The sequence below is a fragment of the Ailuropoda melanoleuca genome, chromosome 1 (assembly GCF_002007445.2).
Source record: "Ailuropoda melanoleuca isolate Jingjing chromosome 1, ASM200744v2, whole genome shotgun sequence".
NCBI classification, from domain to species: Eukaryota; Metazoa; Chordata; class Mammalia; order Carnivora; family Ursidae; genus Ailuropoda; species Ailuropoda melanoleuca.
In genome coordinates this window covers 91,327,861-91,343,874 of record NC_048218.1, presented here as the reverse complement: position 1 = coordinate 91,343,874, position 16,014 = coordinate 91,327,861, and the positions used below count along the sequence as shown (strand labels likewise).

Here is a 16,014-nt window from a genome sequence, read left to right as displayed (position 1 = left end):
TTATTTTAATTTTGCTGAAAAAGTTAGTAGGAGAATTTTAAACCATGATTGATAGCTTGATTTATCTGTGGACTAAAGCATTAACAGTAAATAACGTTTATAATGAGAAAATCGGGCTTTATGCATGTGATCTCCACATTTTAATAGAGATGATTCAATTGTAGTGATGACTGGTTTGATTTAAGATAATGCTTCTGAAACTTTTTCAAACAGTTAACTAAGTTTCCTACAAGTTGATTGTTTTAAGTAATAATTGCCTGGTGATAGCTACATTCAACACTGTAGTTGTAAACTATTACATCCTCTTTCTTTCCCCTCTTTCTTCCTTCTCTTCTCTTTTCTTTTTTCTTCTCTTTTCTCTTTTCTTTTCCCCTTCCTTCCTCCTTCCCTCCCTCCCCCTTCCTTCCCTTCCTCCTTCCTTTCTTCTCCTTCCTTTCTCTCTTTCTCTTTCTTTCTTTCTTTCTTTCTTTCTTTCTTTCTTTCTTTCTTTCTTTCCTTCCTTCCTTCCTTCCTTCCTTCCTTCCTTCCTTCTTTCTTTCTTAATGGTGCAGGGTTTTAGTTGATGTAGATGATGTAAGGAACTTCAAAGTTAAAAGAAATTTAAATTATTTGGAAGTAAATTAAAATGTACTTTTACTTTAAGCCTTATCATAGAGAATTATAATTATTCTTTTTTTTTAAAGATTTTATTTATTTTACAGAGACAGCCAGTGAGAGAGGGAACACAAGCAGGGGGAGTGAGAGAGGAAGAAACAGGCTCCTAGTGGAGGGGCCTGATGTGGGGGTCGATCCCAGAACACTGGGATCACGCCCTGAGCTGAAGGCAGACGCTTAAGGACTGCGCCACCCAGGTGCCCCGAGAATTATAATTATTCTAACATTGTATGTCATCATATTTCTAGAACCTATGAATTAATATCAACCAATGTAAAATATTTAATAAAGTTGACAATAGCAACAAAAACATCATTTTCAAAATCATACAAAAATTAACAACATTTGCTGATATCCGATACTTTTATTCCTATTAAATGAGAAAGTGGGGCACAGAAACCTTCTTTAAAGTTCAATAGATGATGATAAGGGCAGTAAAAGAATCTGAATGGATGGGTGTGGAAATATTTGTGCCACAAAGAAATGTAAACATCTTGTTATATTCTGTGTCAATGTTTCAAACTTGAATAGGTGAGCTTTTTCTAAGCAAGTATCTTTAATGCCAGACAGATTTTTCTTTTCTGGAGAGTAAAACTATGTAGTCTTATACTGCAATGATTGCCTAACAAGTATGTGATAGGTTTAATAATATCCCATAAGAGTCCCCATTCTAATCCTCAGACTCTGGGAATATATTACCTTATATAATAGAAGGGATTTTTGTAGATGTGATTAAATTAAAGATCTTGAGATAAAGAAATTATCTTGGGTTATCCTGGTGGGCCCAGTGATGAAATCACAAGTATTCTTACAAGAGGAGGGCAGCGGAGAAGATAATGTAATGGCAGAAATATGATTGGAGTAATATGCTTTGAAGATTGAATGAGGGGCCACAAGCCAAGCAATATGGTGACCACTGGGAGCTGGAAAAGGGCAAGGAAATGGGTTCTTCCCTTAGAAGCTGCAGAAGGAACCAGCCCTGCTGACAATTTGGCTTCAGCCAAATGAAACTGAATTTGAGCTTCTGACAAATAACTGTTGTTTCCAGCCACTGTTTATGGTAACTCATTAGAGCAGTAATAGAAAACCAACATGTGGAAAATGTCAACTACTCAAAGGGAGGGGAAACAGTGATTTAGAGACGGCCAGTTTCAGAGCTACAGAGCAGAAGAAGACAGGGCTATTTCTCTGTGAAGTGCCTTTTCTCTACTCAGGAACGGAGGGCAAACAAATTCAATAATCTACCTCAAGAAATTGTTACTAGCTGGCTACCAGTATTATTCTGTTAGGGAATATATTCTATTAGGGAGAAAAACTCTTAAAAGAGAGCCTGAAAGTATATCTGATGCCAGATTGCTCTAAAATCCCTCTTCTTTACCATCAGTGGATGCTAGAGCACTTTGTGCAACTTAAAGGATTTTAACTTCTGCTCAGACATGAGAAATGGCCAAGAATAAATAATCCAAAAATACATGAAATCACTGAATCAGGGAGAAATATATTTCTAAGTTTATTTCTTTCAATTTTGCTCTAAATACTGCTATTAGCGTAGGCTTTAACACTGTCATCATCACCGTCAGCAGCAGCAGCAAAATAAGGCTGCATTCAGTGCCTGCTTATTATGTGCTAGGCATTGTAATAAACCCTCTGTCTGTGCTCCCATGTAATTCTCACAATAATGCCATGAGTTAGGTACTATTTGTTCCCACATTGTAGATGGATGGGGAAACATCTTAGAGAACCTAAGTAACTTGCTCATTTTCATACAACTATTAAGTGTCAGAGCTGGGGCTTGATCTGTGTGAAACCAAAGGTTCATGCTTGATTTTAGTGAGTTCCACTTTTTATACAAAAGAAAGAATGCGTTCAAAGGCAGGCTATGTATACCTTCCTTCGCTTACAGTGGTGTGGATTGCACAGACCATGGTCTCCTCCACCGTATCATTGTAATTAAATTTTGAGTGCACAGCTTCTGGAAAAATTGACCCTGAGAAGCCAAATCTATAAAACGGTGGCCACAGACATTTATTGCCTATTACACTATTATAAGGAAAGACTTGTTTTTTTAAGCAGTAATGGAAAAATAAGTTTTTATTTACTTATTTTTAATTGATGGAACAATGACCTGGTCAATAAGGAAAATCATGTCATTTCTCAGTGAATCTTCCTAGAAAAATAGTTTTATAGGAGAGACTGAACTCTTTTGTCTTAATTTTGATGTTTAAATTATCAATTTTGTGGCTATAATACATGGAGAATCATTTTTCTACTGAGACTTGGAAGAAGCCCCACTTTTAGTTTACCATAAGTCATTTGATAAATGATCATTTGACGTTGTTTTGGGGTAAGACCATTGTTGATGCTAAATTCTAAGACTTGAGAGGGTATGCATCCTGTTCCCACATGAATTCAATGCTTTAGAATACATCACTGGACCTGTCAAAATCTCATTTCTAAATGAGATGAGAACAAGGTCTTTCTTTCTTTCTTTCTTTCAGTAAGCTCCATGCCCAACTTGGGACTTAAACTCACGATCCTGAGATAAGAGTCACAGGCTTCACCCACTGATCCAGGCAGGCAGCCCTTAGATTTTTTCTTTAGGGGTGGGAAGAAGTATAAAACATTAGTAGCTGGTAAAACAATTGGTTGAGTCATATTTTAAAACTTAACTTTGCTTAATTTTATTTATTTTAGAAATAATTAGAAAATTTTCCAATTACTGAATAAACCAATTTGGTTCAAATTAAAATGATTTAAAAATTTTTTAAACAATTAAAGTCAGTTTACAAACCCTGTAACTTGCAGATTCTGATTTTAAGTTCAGCTAAATACCAACAAATTGATAAAAATGTGAGGAACTGAGTGTTATCTTTTATGGTAGAGGAAAGTCCCTTTCAAATAGGAATAAGAATAAAACTTGGGTTATTATGCTACTCATTTCTTTAAGATTTTATTTATTTATATGAGAGAGACAGTGAGAGAGAGCGTGAGAGCAGAATGACAGCCAGAGAGAGAAGCAGACTCCCTGCTAAGCAGGGAGCCTGATGCAGGCTGATCCTGATCTCAGGTCATCATCTGAGCCGAGGGCAGATGCTTAACTGACTGAGCCACCCAGGTGCCCCAATGCTACTCATTGTTTAAGAAAACTTCCTATAGTCTTATTATATAAAATCTCCAGTGCAAGAGATGGAAATTATCAGAATTTGAATAATGAGAGAGACATAATTTAAGGTAGGAATTTTAAAAACTAAATGAATTGTAATCCAGAATTACTAAAATAGTTACCTATATCATTTACATCTTTAGAGGTTTTTATATTTTCTAAATTTTCCATATTTGCATATTTATTTTTATCATCAGAGAAAAAGATTATTAATAAACAAAAGGTGGCCTCAAAACAGAAAATAAATCTAAAAAACCAAACATTCAATTTTCTGATTTTATTTCATCTCTCTGTGTGTGGGGGTGGAATCCCAGTTTAGTATGTCACATGACTAAGTGAATGAAATTTAAGTGTAAAGGAGTTCCAGTGACTTTTTTTTTAATGACATTTTTAATCCAAGACACTTGATTAAAAACCAGAGTAAAGAAGTGGAGACATTACTTCATCTCTGGTTAGAGATTTGAGAGACCAGTAGCAGCAGCTAGAAACCCACGCCAAGTATATTGGGCAATTGGGAGTTGGGGATATTGATTTGACCTTAGGACTTGACTGATCCAAATGCCAAATTCTAATTTGAAAATGAAAAACTGGATGTCTGAGAAATGGAGTGATTTGGTGAAGCAAAAAATGGATTCCCTGGTTAAAATTTTCACTCTTGGCTCTGCCGTTGAGTTCCTGAGTTAACCATTTGTGTCGTGGTTTCTTAATATGTTTTATTTTATTTTAGTTTTTTAAAGATTTTATTTATTTGAGAAAGAGAGAGAGGGAGCGTGAGCAGGGGGAGGGGCAGAGGGAGAGGGAGAGTATCTCTGGCAGACTCCCCACTGAGCGTGGAGCCTGATTGGGGGGGCTGGATCCCAGGACCTTGAGATCATGACCGAGACAAAATCAAGAGTCAGACACCCAACTGACTGAGCCACCCAGGCACCCCAATATGTTTTACAACTAACAAATTTAGAAAATCAAATCATTTCTGTGGAAATACACACCAAACTCACTTGTGCTGTAAATGCCTCCATGATTAAGCAGACGAGGGCAACAGCTTTCTCCATCATTTGTTCTAAAACCTAATTCATAGGGTTATGAATTGAAAAGAACAACTCTAAAACTATTCCACAAAAGAAAAGATGATTTCTTTCTAAACAAAGTCTTAGAAACCCCAAATACTAAACTTTCCATGTTTATACTTATTTGTGAAACTTGCGTACCTTCCAAGCCGATCCCCTAGCCACCCACCACAGAACGATGCAATCATTCCACCAACTGCAAAGCTAGACACAGACAAGGACCAGAGCATGGTGACGAGGCTAGCAGATGCCGTAGTCTCTTCCTCCACCACAGATGTTGGTATTGAATCCCCTAGGTACGGGACCGTGGGCAGTTCCTTTGTACTGTTGATGGTATAGTTGTTGATAGCTTTTCGGTCATCCAGTGGAACACCCAAAACATATTCATAATGGGATATTATTACCTGAGGAAATAAAGAAAAATAGCTCCAACATTTCAAAAATATTCTATATCCCTTTTGTTTGTTTTTCCTTTAGAATGTTTGTTGGGTGTTTAAAAGGGTCATCCCAATGATGTGTATTATATACATACAATCACAGATAGATTTACTTATAGTTGACCATATCCTGTCAAACAGAGCTTGCAACTTCCAGTGCCCACAGGAACTAGGCGGAAACAAAAGTGAAGGAGAACCTTGATAACTAGAGGACTGAAATACTGTCTCTACTATTGAGAATGTAAGAGCCAGTGGGCAAGATTATAGCACTGGAGAACATTTGCCCCACCTAAAGAAGGAAGCTACAAATGTGAGACTAGTATTGCATGACCTTTAATTTTTAAAAAGGAAACCAGAAATCTGGGTTTTATGTAAAATTCTTCAAGTTTTAAATGCAGGCAGCTATTCAAATTGAAAATATTCTGCAGATAAAAAGATACATTTTCACACCAGTGTTACCTCTGCATAGTAGGGTTTTTTTTTTTTAAAGATTTTATTTATTCATTCGACAGAGAGAGAGACAGCCAGCGAGAGAGGGAACACAAGCAGGGGGGAGTGGGAGAGGAAGAAGCAGGCTCCCAGCGGAGGAGCCTGACGTGGGGCTCGATCCCAGAATGCCGGGATCACACCCTGAGCCGAAGGTAGACGCTTAACGACTGAGCCATCCAGGCGCCCCTGCATAGCAGGGTTTAAATTGATTTATGGAAATATTCTAATAGAAGCATAAAAATGGCTCTAAGAAAAAAGATTGGGAGAGATAAGATGAAGCCAAAAATAAAGTTAGTATACAAAATATAAGCACTAGGTGCTATATCCTTGCTAGAAATATGCTATAAGTTTACCAATAAACTTCCTAGCAGCCAGCACAAAGAGAGGAAAATAATCACATATACTGATGAATTTCAAAGTTAAAAACAACTCAGTGGCTCCTAAGAAGGGACTGATACCTAAAGGAATTTCTTCCTCTGTGTCCTCACAAATTTCAGTATGTAACAGAATGAACAGCATTCAAAACTAAATTTCACAGAGCCATAGTTTATCCTGTGTTTCAGTAGAGGCAAAGATCCTATCAAAGTATAATTGAGTAAAGGCACAGCCTTCGAGCTTCTTTCCTTGTCCTTCCTCTCAGTGCTGATTTGGTCACTATTCAGTGCCATGGGAGGACCTCTGACAAGGACCTAGAACGTAGCTGCTCTAGGTTGCCACTCATGGGCAAGGCCCTATGTGGTAAAATCAGCTGAGTGAGGGAGGGAATTGATATCCTCTTATGATAAAAGGAGTCTGACCAAGACATTTGCCTCACTAGCAGACCGTTCTACATGGATAATATGCATAGAAAAAAGGCTAGAAGGAAATATCTGAAATATTCTCAGCTGTTTGCTCTATGTGATAGAATAAATGTAGGTGATTTGTTCCAAATACTTTCTGTAACAGGTATGTATAATTTTTACAATCATAAAAAAGGGTGATTTTAAAATATCTGAAAATAATGCCATGTGTCTTTCCACTAACAAACACAAATGAAGCTGAACAACTATTCTTCTATAATGATGTTTCAGGGGCTTGTTAAACACAGAAAGAGGGACTCTAGGGAGAATACCAAGCCTGGTGCCAGTGGGGGATCCCTATTTTCAGGTCTGGCTCTAGGACTTGGATTGAAGGAAGGGAAACTTTAGATTAATTTTCCCTCTCCTTCGCTGGAGAAGGTGGTTTAAATAGGATGTGAAAAGATCTTCCACAAAAAGAGGCGTTACTAATTCTAAATTATGGTGATGCTGAACCAAATTTCAAAAAAGCTGCTTAATTGGCACGTGTTGTCATCACCCACAGAAAAAAGCTGTGACCCCCAGCATTGTTATCTAAATCTCTCAACCTCAGCAAGACCACCACACTCATAATAATATGCAGCACATCTTCTGGCCCAAGGAGCAACCCTTTCAGGTGATAGACTGTGGTCAGTACACGTTTTCCTTGGAGTCCAACATTGTAAGGGAAGCAGATGAAATATGATGTATTCATAGAAGGCACCCAACAAATGCTTATATCTTCATTTTACACCCCCCCCAGCATCTCTCCTCTCTTTCTCTCTTTCCTCACTAAACACTTTATTGAACACCTCCTTTATGCCAATCATTGTGCTTGGCATTGGTGACAGGAAGAGGAAGAAGATGTCAATCCTGCCCTAAGTGACCTGACAGCCTTCATTAGAGCAAAGGGAATGAAGTCTTGGTTCTCCCACTTACAGGCTGTGGGAGCTGAGAAAAATGACATCCCTCTCCTGTTTATTCACTGGATACCAGAATAGGGATGCACAAATAAAAGACAAATGATAAAAATTATTCAATATTTTTAAAAACACCCATCCAAATAGTTATCATGGAAAAATCCAAATTTTGTTGGACTTCTTGACTATTATTTAGCAGTTATATATTATTCTACTTTGAATTAGCTAGGGGAAGAACAGGACCTTTTTAGTGTTAGGGCTCCTAAAGTCCTTCATCTGGCCTGCACTTAGGCATAATAAGGCTTTTGGAGGTTAGAGTAGGGAGAACGTATGTTAAAGCACTCGATGCACTGTGAGTTGGCGCCCAGTAAAAGCTTGTGCATAAAATGAAACGTATACTTCTATTGCTTTCTCTTCCTCCCCAGCATTTTTCATTCATTTTTTTTCACTCACATATGGCTGGGAGCTCTGAATGAAGGCTGCAATAAGTTCTTAAGTTTTTTAAAACACTGTCTGTAGGCACGTGGTATTCTGCTTGGAGTTTTCTGTGAGCTCAGCGAACAGCAGAGTCAGAGATCAAGAATTGTTTATTGCCCTTTCTTTGGGCAGGTTATTGAGGAGTCAAGGCCAAGTTATCAGCTTTGAAACCACGCACATGGTGCCTGAGAGAATGCTGGCAAAACCTATGCTCCCCACGTGGGCACCCTTTATCTGTGTATGAGGAACACAGATCTCTCAGTCACTGACAGAAATTGCCAAAAAGATATTTGAATTGGACATGTTTCACTTGCCTCTTGAGGTGCATTGATCACACCAATGTCATATCCAAACTGGAAGGAACTCAGTGTAGCAGTGAAGACAGTGAAAACCAAGGTCCCGGTGATCTGTGGGGAATGAAACACAGGGCTGGGAAACACAAGGCAATTTCAGTTACCTACCATCCTGTCAGTCTGCAGCTTGGACTTCTGACAGGCTCCACAGGCTGGTTCTTGCTCCTTGATACTCATTCACGGTGTGCCCTATGCTCCCAACAGGGGTCATTCATACAGGAATGCAAGAGCCATCCAGCAACAGCCCTACACTGCTAAAGCCGAGAAAAGTTTGGGACAATTTCTTCCAAGAGAAGAACCAAACATCTTTTTCCATACGTGTATTTAAGATTCAAAATCACGACTGAAGACTAGAATTGCTGCTGACCGAAGGAAACCACCATGATAAAAACAGTCAATCTATATCATTTGGAGAGGTATAAAAGATACCAATAACAAAGAGATAGGGAGGTATCCTGGGCATTGCTATGGTACAAAAACACCTCAAAAGTCATACAAGAGGCATCAGCCAGGCTTTATCAAGACCACATCAATATCCAGGTAAGGATAATTTCCAAGATTTGCAACTAGTTGAACCTAGAGTTATGGACTGAAGGATGTTATTTTCTTTCCAACTCCATGTAGCTACAAAACTCAGTGTAGAAAGGGACAGAACATTCATTCCCTTCAACTCATAATTACATATCTAACCATCTTAGAGAAATCATATGATACATATAGAATCTCATATCAGGATATTTGATGCAGCATTTTGTGTGTGTGTGTGTGTGTGTGTGTGTGAGCAAAAATTGTAGATAGAACCAAAATGTCATTCAATGGAAAATGGCCAGATAGATTCAAATACATCATAATACACACAACATGTTATGTTGCAGCTAAAAAGAGTAATGTGATCATTTTGTACTTATTGTTAAGTGAAAAAGGAAGCTGCGTAATCTCATTAATTTTTTGGAGAGGCTTAAACTTGAGCATTCTTTGATTTGTACATGCTGTATTAAGTCACAGAATATTTTCTTGAAGAACAAATAACAAAAGGATGACCACTGAGTAGGAATGTGAAACTAGAGAAGGGGGATAAATAAGCATTTTTCTTTTCTTTATATTATCAAACATTTTATAAGGAAATAATTTCCTGTATAATTGCATAATTTGAATGTTTAAATAAATAACATGGGATATTGTAGAAACTTCATTGAACAAATGAACGATTCATAGCAACATGAATTCTGGTTCCCATTCTGATGTTTAGGGAGTATGTGACCCAAACCACTTTTCCTGTAGGATCTTCAGTTTTTCTCTAAGTAGGGGGATGATTGTAAATCCCTACTCCAGCATGAAAAGTAGCTTATTAACCAAGTCCCCTTATTCCCTAATAAAGCTAGAGATCAGAAATTCCAGTCTCATCACCAACAAAGTGTTATCACAGAACCAGCCTGAGGGCCCTTGAAGTTATGGAATGTAGGGGTTCTAAAACGAGACCCTCATTGGAGAGCTTGTTATAGGTGTAGCTTCCTGGGATTCACCCCAGACCTACTATTGGATTGGAATCTCTGCAGTGAGAATTGGGAATCTGTAGGTTCTCTTTCCACTAATTCAGAATTAATTTCAGGTGGTACCTCTGTAGGATTTTTGTTTTTCTTCCCAGCAACGTCCTTCCTGAAAGGACTTAAAACTTTCTCCAAAGATATGATGATATTATATTATCCTAAAAGAAGCATATATATCCTATATCCATATATATCCTGAAAGAAGCATATATACCATATAAAATACATTATATATTGAGATATAAATCATATATGTACATAATAAAATAATTACAAATATATTCAAAGTGTGTTCATTGTAAAATTACCTGTATGCATGTTTGTGTGCATGCACATACACACACATGCAATATGATACATGGTATGGGATTACCAGGATTTTGAATATTATCCTTTAATATGTAACTAGATACCTAATGCCTAGTGCCTCAGGCAACCAAAGCTAAAATGGGTTCCATTTACTTGGTTGGTTTCTCCTCAAATCCTTTTTTCCCTTCAGCTGTTTCCAAGGACAAGGATTTTTATCTTTTCATTTTATTTGTAGGACGTAACCATTATCAGCAATGAGGAGACCAGAGGGCACCTTGACAAGGCTTCCACCTACTTGCCTGATAGTCTCCATCACTACAATCTAGACAATCCAATATTAGGTGCAATGGAAACACAACTTCAAGGCCTAAAACTGAATATTTCTGCCTACTGCATGCCTATTTATTGCTCTATGTGATCGTTTCTTTTAACTCTGTCAGTTTTTTCTTGTTCCTATAACAGATAGCACAAGTTTGTTATCTTACAGTTCTTGGAGGTCAGAAGTCTAGTACGAGTCTCACCAGACTAAAATTAACATGTTGGCAGGCTGTGTTCCTTTCTGGAGGCTGTCGGGGGAAAATTTGGTTTGATGGTAGAATTCTTTTTTTTTTTATAATAATTTTTTATTATGTTAGTCACCATACAATACATCCCAAGTTTTTGAAGTGAAGTTCCATGATTCTGATGGTAGAATTCTGTTCCTCATGGTTGTAGGACCAAGATCTGTGTTTTAGTGCTAGCTGTAAAGTGAGGGCCATTCCCAGCTTTAGAGGCCGCCACATTCCTTGGTTAGTGGTGCCCTTCCTCTATCTTCATAGCCAGAAATGGGCTGGCCAGGTCCTCACTGAGATTGCATCTCTCTGATCCTGACCACAGCCCAAAAAGCTCTTCCCTTTGAAGAATTTATGGGATTAGATTTGGCCTGCCTGGATAATCCAGGTTAATCTTCCTATCTCAAGGTCCATAATCTTAATGACATTTGCAAAGGCCTTTTTGCCATTTAAGGTAACATAGTTACACATTCTGGATACCGGGTAATGGACACTTCTCATGACAGCACCAACAGTATCCCTATTTTATAGTTAACTAGACTAGGTTACGGTCTCACAGCCAGTAACTTGTACAATAATGATTTAGATCCAGACCCTATGCTTTTAACTAATTGGTTATTTTGCATTTGTCATTGGTCAGAAACAGACATTCAAAAGTCAAGCACATCTAAAAATCTAGGATCAGAATCTTTCTAAATAAAAAAAAGTCTAAGAGCGCGCATATTCATGGAATTTGCTAAGTGTGAGGCTGAAGCCAAATCACAACCCCCACCAGTTTCAAGTGCATTTCCCCACTGCTCACAATGCAAAGCCCCTCCTTCCTCATCTACCCACCGAAAACTTTTGTGACGTTTCTGTACAAAAATGCAAAAGGGGAGAAGCTACTCAACTGCCCATCTGTAGCTCAGTTGAAGAAGAACCTCGCGGCCTTCCCACCACCAAGCCCAGGGCCATGACATACTCACCCAGCTTCATCCCTGCATCTCCTTTTCTTCCTGTAGCAGACTGTCCAAGCACTTGGTGTCTTAGGGACTGCCCTTCCCACTCCATCCCTGGGCTTCTGCTCTCTGCTGGCTTTCTCTTCCTGCCCCCACCAGACAATCATATAGTCTTTTCTTCTTATTTTAATAATCCAACTAGTGACCATGCCAATGGTGAGCAGGGGTGCTATGGAAATGGAAGTTAGGGGTGAAGGTGGTGGCCGGAGCAGATTTGGTTCCCCATAATCTCCATCGGACCTCCCCTGCCACTCCAAATACACACTCTAAGTCACAACAGTGTTAGCTGCTCCTACATTACTTTGATAAAAATGAAATTTAGTTTTCAAAGACTGAAGTTCTCTGGAGCTCCTGTCTCATTACTTTCTAATCAAATTGTTCTAAGTTATTACTATAGCAATTCTGGGGCTGCCCCAAGACCAATTTCTCTTGTTATAGGAATAACAGAAAAAGGAACTGTGAAGGAAATAGAGTTTTTAAACATTTAGAAATCTTAGAGTGTCCTTAAAGTCCTTGTCCTCTGGCCTTCCTGGCTTCTTTTTCAGAGTTGGCTTTGTGTTGCCATCCTGGGGGGCTGCAATTTCCCCACTTTAACTTCCTAAGACAGAAATTTTACCTAGTTGGTCAGGTAAGGAACAATGTTATCGATTTTAAGAAGGTCACTTGAATTCCCAACTAAAGTGATAATCCCAAATATAGAAGTCTCTGAAACTTTGAATGCATCCTTCCTTCCTTTTCTTTTCCTTCCTTTCCCTCCCTCCCTCCTCCCTCCCTCCCTCCCTTCCTTCCTTTCTTCCTTCCTTTCTTTCTTTTCTTTTTTCTTTTCTTTTCTTCCCTCCCTCCTTCGTTTCTTCCTTCTTTTCTTTCTTTTCTCTCTCCCTTCCTCTTTCTTTCTCTTTCTTTTTTCTCTTTTCTTTTCTTTCTTTCTTTCTTTCTTTCTTTCTTTTTCTTTCTTTCTTTCCTTCCTTCCTTCCTTCCTTCCTTCTTTCTTCTTTTTTATTTTCAGGTTTAATTTCCCTCTCTGAACTTTACCTTAAACTGGCTCTTTGCTTTTCATCTTTTCTTTTTCTGCATGAAATGAAAGAGATAACATTTACAGTCAATCTTCTATGTGTCTTGGTACTAGGCTTGGACAGAAAATTTTGTTTATGAGAGGGGAAATTTCTGAAGCCTGCTAAGTCTGAATTAGCCCATCAATCCTATCCATTAATGTCCAAGGGGTTGACTCAAGGATAGGTACCTAGGAGCTAATGAAAACAGTGAGAACTTAGGATCTTACTTTGTCCGGGCTCTGGGTTCTAAATGGTTTGCCTGTTCTTTCAACAACTCTGTAGGTAGTAATTATTATTATCATGTCACATATGGAAAAACCAGTACACAAAGGTAAGGAACTTGTCCAAAGCCATATACCCACAAAGTGGCTGGAGATCTTCAAGCTTTGTCTCTCACCTCTTTATAGGCTACAAGATATTAAGCCTGTCTCTTAGAAAAAATATCTTCACTTAGAGCTTAACAATTTTAAGTTAGAGAAACTAGGTTCCACATCCAATGAAAGATATGCCACAGGATAAATGTGGGAGTACATAGAATGGGCAAGTGGCTGAGCCCTAACATAAAACAAAATGTGGTATTTATCTTGTGGCTTAGAAATCAGATGGGGTTTGTTAGAAAAAACAAATAGACTTGGAATTCAGAAAACCTGGACGAGTACCAGCTAGGCCCTTAACATCCCCGAATCTGCTTCTTTGCCAAAAAAATGGGTATAATAATAGTTATCGCATGGGATTATCATAAAGATTAAATAAGATAATAATGTAGTCTTCCTATAAATAATGAAAGCGCTATAAAACAATTGCATCTTTAATCACATTAGCATATCATTTATCTCTCTTTCAACCAACCACCTGTCAACTTTTCATACGTCACCAATAATCTTCACAACAATACTACAAAGTAAAAGAAATTATCCCCATTTTGCAGGTGAGGAAACCAGGGCTTATAGAAGATTAAGTGATATGCTAAATATCATACAGCTAGTAAGTAACAGATATTCTAGCATTCGAACCCAGAGCTGGTGTTCTTAAACTCCCATTTCTATCAACAAAGCAGATGTTCAGCAGTTACAGACTGACTAGGTAGGGAGGAGAAGCTGATGTCTTTCCTCTAAACTGCAGGGCTCCAAATGCAAACCTAAAGGTGATCTTGCACCCCACTTTGGAAAACTCCAGGGGCCTCTCAAGCCATAGAATTTTCATGCTGAAAGGGACCATAGAGAACAGAGGATTCTAGTCCAAGTTCTTCATTTTTCACTTGAAGAAACTGAATTCAGGTCCTTTGACTTATACAGTGCATTATTGGGCATATTCAGTGTAAGAACTCAGGTCTCCTAACCCTCAGTTCCATGCTTATCCGGGCAGATTTACAAAGCTGAAACATTGTGCTTTACATCAATTCTCATTATTTCTGGGTTCCATTATTAGGCAATTCCTTGGTTCTCAAGAAAAGTCCTACAAAAATTTCTAAAGGGAATTTAGTGATAGTTCAAAATGAAGCTTGAGAATTACTATGTGTCAGACACTGGAAAGCACGTTCCTTCCCTTTTGCAATAGCTTATAAACTTCAGTTATTTGAACACTACCTTTATGATTTTTGCCAAATCTACATACTATCTGTATAGTTATTAACTTAATATTTGTCTTTATATCATCTTTAAAATGATAACTACTTTAGTTTTATCCTGGGCTATAATAGGAAATCGTCAAGTCCTAGTTATTTTTAAAATACATCATATAAATACATAACTATTAACATTAAAATGTTTGTCATCTGTGTCTCTCAAATATTAGCTCATTTAAATATTCCCAGACTATAAAGAACTATTGGAATCCCTGTATATCTTATATTATATCCTCTTATTATGTCCCAATATGTTCTTATTTTGTCACAATATAGAAAACCCAAGCTCAGTTAAATAACTTAACTTTGGTCTCACAGAAAGTGAGTAGCATCACTACACTCCAAATCCAAGCCTGGCTAACTGCAAAGTCTGTGCTCCTAGCCTTGTCACTTACATGAAGAAATGCTCAGCAGAGTAATTTACAGCAGGTCAGAACTTTAGATATCCTACTCTAACGGCCACAGATTTACCGACTTGTGTGATTGCGTGAAGGGGTGGGTACGTTTGGTTGGGGAAAACTTACAAGGGAATGACAGCATTATGACCTTTTATATTTAAGTTTTTATTTTGGAAAGTATCATATCTACAGAGAAGTTGAAAAAGTAGGGCAGTGAACACTCCATAACCTGTGTTTGGGAATGGTTAACATTTACATTTGTTTAACTTTCACTGTGTATGTGTGTACATGCACGGGTATGCATGTAGTGTGGTTGGAATCATTTGAAAATCAGTTGCAGATATTAGTGTCACTTCATTCCTAAATATTTAAGCATGTACTCACTAAGAATGAAGACATTCTTCTACATAATTGCAATACCATCATCATATCCAAGAATGCAATAGATATACTAATAATATCTAATATAACAGCCCATTTTCAAAATTTCCCAACTGTCCCCATATTGTGCCTTACAGCTGTTTTCTTCTTTACAAGATCTAAGATCACTTGTTGCACTTGGTTGTCAGTTCTTAGTCTCCTTTTATCTAAAACAGTCCTTCTACCTCTTGTTTTTCATTCATTGTCATTTTTGAAAATTTCAGACCAATTTTCATGATTAGTTAGATTCAGGTTAAGCTACCCTGTTTTTTGCACATTCCTTCAGTAATACAGTTATGCAGAATCACTTGAGAGAAGTTACACAGGCTGTCAGAAAACAGAGCAAATATCCTTAAAATTCTGAATAAAATCCTAGATATGATATATGCTTTAGCAGCTAAATGTACTATCAGTTGGCCAAGAGAAGTAGCTTCGATCTATGGTAGCTACACCCAACATCCCCCCAACCCTCCCTATGGTCACCGACTTGAACAAATCCCGCTATTCTTTCCTCAAGCCGATTTAAAGTGAACATAATGCTGCTTTACCTTATCTTCTGTCATTTTATCGGTTGAGAGTCCTCCTCTTACTTCCAAGTCCTGTGGTGAGTGTGGCACATGCAGCTGGCCAGCGCCTGCCTTCCTCCAGCTTTCTACTAGTTATACATTAGAGGGGGAGGAGCAAGCAAGGACGCAGCCTGGCCATTTCCTCTAAAGTCCAAATCCAGTCCTACAAAAGGC

General features: G+C 38.0%; 1 protein-coding gene across 1 annotated transcript in view; it reads right to left on the bottom strand.

The window, feature by feature from the left end:
• SLC2A2 (solute carrier family 2 member 2) overlaps positions 1 to 15,911 on the bottom strand; it is a 32,535-nt gene extending 16,624 nt beyond the window's left edge. The window contains exons 1-3 of the mRNA XM_002920840.4: positions 15,823 to 15,911; positions 8,337 to 8,429; positions 5,026 to 5,288 (exon numbers count right to left, since the gene is read on the bottom strand). Of these exons, the coding sequence (XP_002920886.1) occupies positions 5,026 to 5,288; positions 8,337 to 8,429; positions 15,823 to 15,837 (371 nt within the window). The 5' untranslated portion in view covers positions 15,838 to 15,911. The remainder of the gene's footprint in view (positions 1 to 5,025; positions 5,289 to 8,336; positions 8,430 to 15,822) is intronic.
• Between the last annotated feature and the right edge of the window lie 103 nt (positions 15,912 to 16,014).